General features: G+C 48.9%; 1 protein-coding gene across 1 annotated transcript in view; it reads right to left on the bottom strand.

The window, feature by feature from the left end:
• XYLB (xylulokinase) overlaps positions 1–2,900 on the bottom strand; it is a 141,363-nt gene that overhangs the window by 115,902 nt on the left and 22,561 nt on the right. The window contains exon 5 of the mRNA XM_015832537.1: positions 1,594–1,680. Within this exon, the coding sequence (XP_015688023.1) occupies positions 1,594–1,680 (87 nt within the window). The remainder of the gene's footprint in view (positions 1–1,593; positions 1,681–2,900) is intronic.

Genomic DNA, 2,900 nt, shown 5'->3' with positions numbered 1-2,900 from the left:
CGCCCAGACCAGCCCGTTCGGAGGTCAGCCCTTCCCGAATCCGAGCGATTTTATCTTGCAGGAAACTCGCAAACTCCTCTGCCCGCCCTTGCAAGGGGGCCCCTTGTGCCCCCTGATGTAGGAGGGAGCGGGACACCCGAAAAAGGGCGGCAGGGCGGTTTCCCGCAGACGCGATGAGGGCAGAAAAGTAGTTACGCTTTGCTGCCCTCAACGCCACTAGGTAAGTCCTTAAATGTGACCTTACCCGTGTCCGGTCGGTCTCGGAGCGGGTAGTCCTCCAAACACCCTCTAGGCGTCTCCTCCGGCGCTTCATCCCCCTAAGCTCTCCGGAAAACCAGGGAGCCCAGGTGGTCCGGCGACGGGGAAGAGGCCGCAGTGGCACGACCCGGTCTAAGGCCCCACCGGCCGCCCTATTCCAGGCGGCCACCAGGTCCCCCGCCGAGCCGTGGGTCGGAGTCATAGGTATTGGCCCAAGCTCCGTCTGGAATCTCTCAGGATCCATCAGGCGCCTGGGGCGGAACCATCTTATTTCTCCTGGGTCCGCCTCCCCGCGGTGGGGTGTAGCAGTCGGGAAGGCCAGTCGAAGGAGCGAGTGATCAGACCATGACAGAGGCTCAACCACTATGTCCCCTAATCCATGATCACTCAACCACTGGCTGGAGGCAAAAACTAAGTCCAGCGTATGTCCTCCGGTGTGAGTAGGGTCCCTAATTAGTTGGGTCAGGTCCATGGCCGTCATGGAGGCCATGAACTCCCGAGCCACCTCAGACGTCTCGCCTACCGACGGCAGGTTGAATCCCCCATAACCAACAGCTTAGGGGTCCCAACCGCCATCTCGGCGATCACCCCAAGAAGCTCGGGTAGGGCTGCCGACACGTGGCGGGGAGCCAGGTACACTATCAGCATGCCCCACTGCCTCCCATGACCCCACTTCACACCCAAGGACTCACAACCGACAGTCTGCGGCACAGTGGTCTCCCTCGGGTCCAGAACCTCCCTAATAATAACCGCCACCCCCCTAATAATAACCGCCACCCCCTAATAATAACCGCCACCTCCCTAATAATAACCGCCTGTGGGGGGCCTGGGCAGGAGTGGGACAGATCTGAGGGTCTCTGGCAGAAAGGAGATGGACCAGGGCAGAGCCCATCAAGCCGGATATGTGAAGTAGGCGAGGGCCATTTGCTGGCCACTTCCAGGCGATGGTGCATTTCTTCATTCCTCACAAAGGGTGACACCTCCCCAGCATGTACCCGGGGGCGGGGCCGACGTGGCAGGGGCTGGTTCCTCGCTGTTTCCAGACAGCCTTGTGGAGCTAAGACTGAATGCGTTTCAGCATAGATGGCCACCACAAAAGTGTACATTGGCTCCCTCCCGGCCGGCCTGGGCCAGGGCCAAGGCGGAGGGGGCCGTTCCCTCACTGTTTCCAGGATGGCTTCGCGGGCCACATGAAACCACTTCGCGGGCCGCATCCGGGCCCTGGGCCTTGTGTTTGATATGTCTGTTCTACGGGTTTTCTAAGATCAATCAGTGTTAAGGTCAGCGAGCAAGAACAAGTTCTAACTTCCTCAAAAAACCTCTGGAGACGGTTACCTTCAGTGATTGATGTAAAGGAAGAACAGGTGATAAATTTTGCAAAACATAGCTTGCTCCTTCTTTCCAATAGACACTTCCATGTTGCTGTTAAGTTAGGAAAAGTAGAGAAAAAGGATTAATAATAATAATAATAATAATAATAATAATAATAATAATAATAATAATAATAATAATAATAATAATAATAATGTTGGAAGGGACCTTGAAGGTCATCTAGTCCAACCCCCTGCTCAGGCAGGAAACCCTATACCATTTTGGACAAATGGCTGTCCAGTCTCTTCTTAAAAACCTCCAGTGTTGGAGCGTTCACCGCTTCTGGAGGCAGGTTGTTCCACTGGTTAATTGTTCTAACTGTCAGGAAGTTTCTCCTTAGTTCTAAGTTGCTTCTCTCCTTGATTAGTTTCCATCCGTTGCTTCTTGTCCTGCCTTCAGGCACTTTGGAGAATAGCTTGACTCCCTCTTCTTTGGGGCAGCCCCTGGGATACTGGAAGATTGCTATCATGTCCCCCCTCGTCCTTCTCTTCATTAAACTAGACATACCCAGTTCCAGCAACCGTTCCTTATATGTTTTAGACTCCAGTCCCCTAATCATCTTTGTTGCTCTTCTCTGTACTCTTTCTAGAGTCTAAGATTGATACTGCGATTCCCATTAAATGTTAATAAATGTGCATACCACCAGCACTGAATAATGTGAGCAAAGGTGAGATTAAAACAAATATTTACTGCTCAAAAAAAAAGACTTTTTCTAAAATTTTCTTTATAGTTTCCTTCTATAATGGTATACCAGGATCAAAATATATTTTAGAAAATTATAAACCATTTCAATAGACAGACGGATAATAGATAATAGATGGCAGAAAAATGATAGAAAGATAGACATACTGGAATAGTTTGTACGTATGTAGTCACACACACACACAAACACAGACATATTATGTTACATCCACACACAGGGACATATCAAATATCTCAACTAAAACGAAAACCAAAATTAAAAATAAATTTAAAAAAAAACAAATCAACAAGTTTTTATTACTTAGAAAACAGAAATGGTAATCATAATCCCAGATTCTAAAATGTATTTTACTGTTCAGAGGTAGAAATTAAATAAATTACAAATTGACTTTCCACTTCAAAAATAGACATGCAACATATTTTAAAAAGCCCACTATGCAGAAAAGTCCTAATCTGTACTGGCCAATCAACCACACAGAGAACCCTCAAACCTCCAAGCCTCTGGTAGAGAAAGCAAGGGAAGAAGACATACACCACCTATAGGGGGAAAGGAGGGAGGGAGGGAAGGA

Source organism: Protobothrops mucrosquamatus, unplaced genomic scaffold (genome assembly GCF_001527695.2).
Source record: "Protobothrops mucrosquamatus isolate PMUCROS unplaced genomic scaffold, P.Mucros_1.0 scaffold5, whole genome shotgun sequence".
Lineage (NCBI taxonomy): Eukaryota > Metazoa > Chordata > Lepidosauria > Squamata > Viperidae > Protobothrops > Protobothrops mucrosquamatus.
Note: the sequence above shows the minus strand (reverse complement) of the source record. Positions and strands in the feature narration are given on the sequence as shown.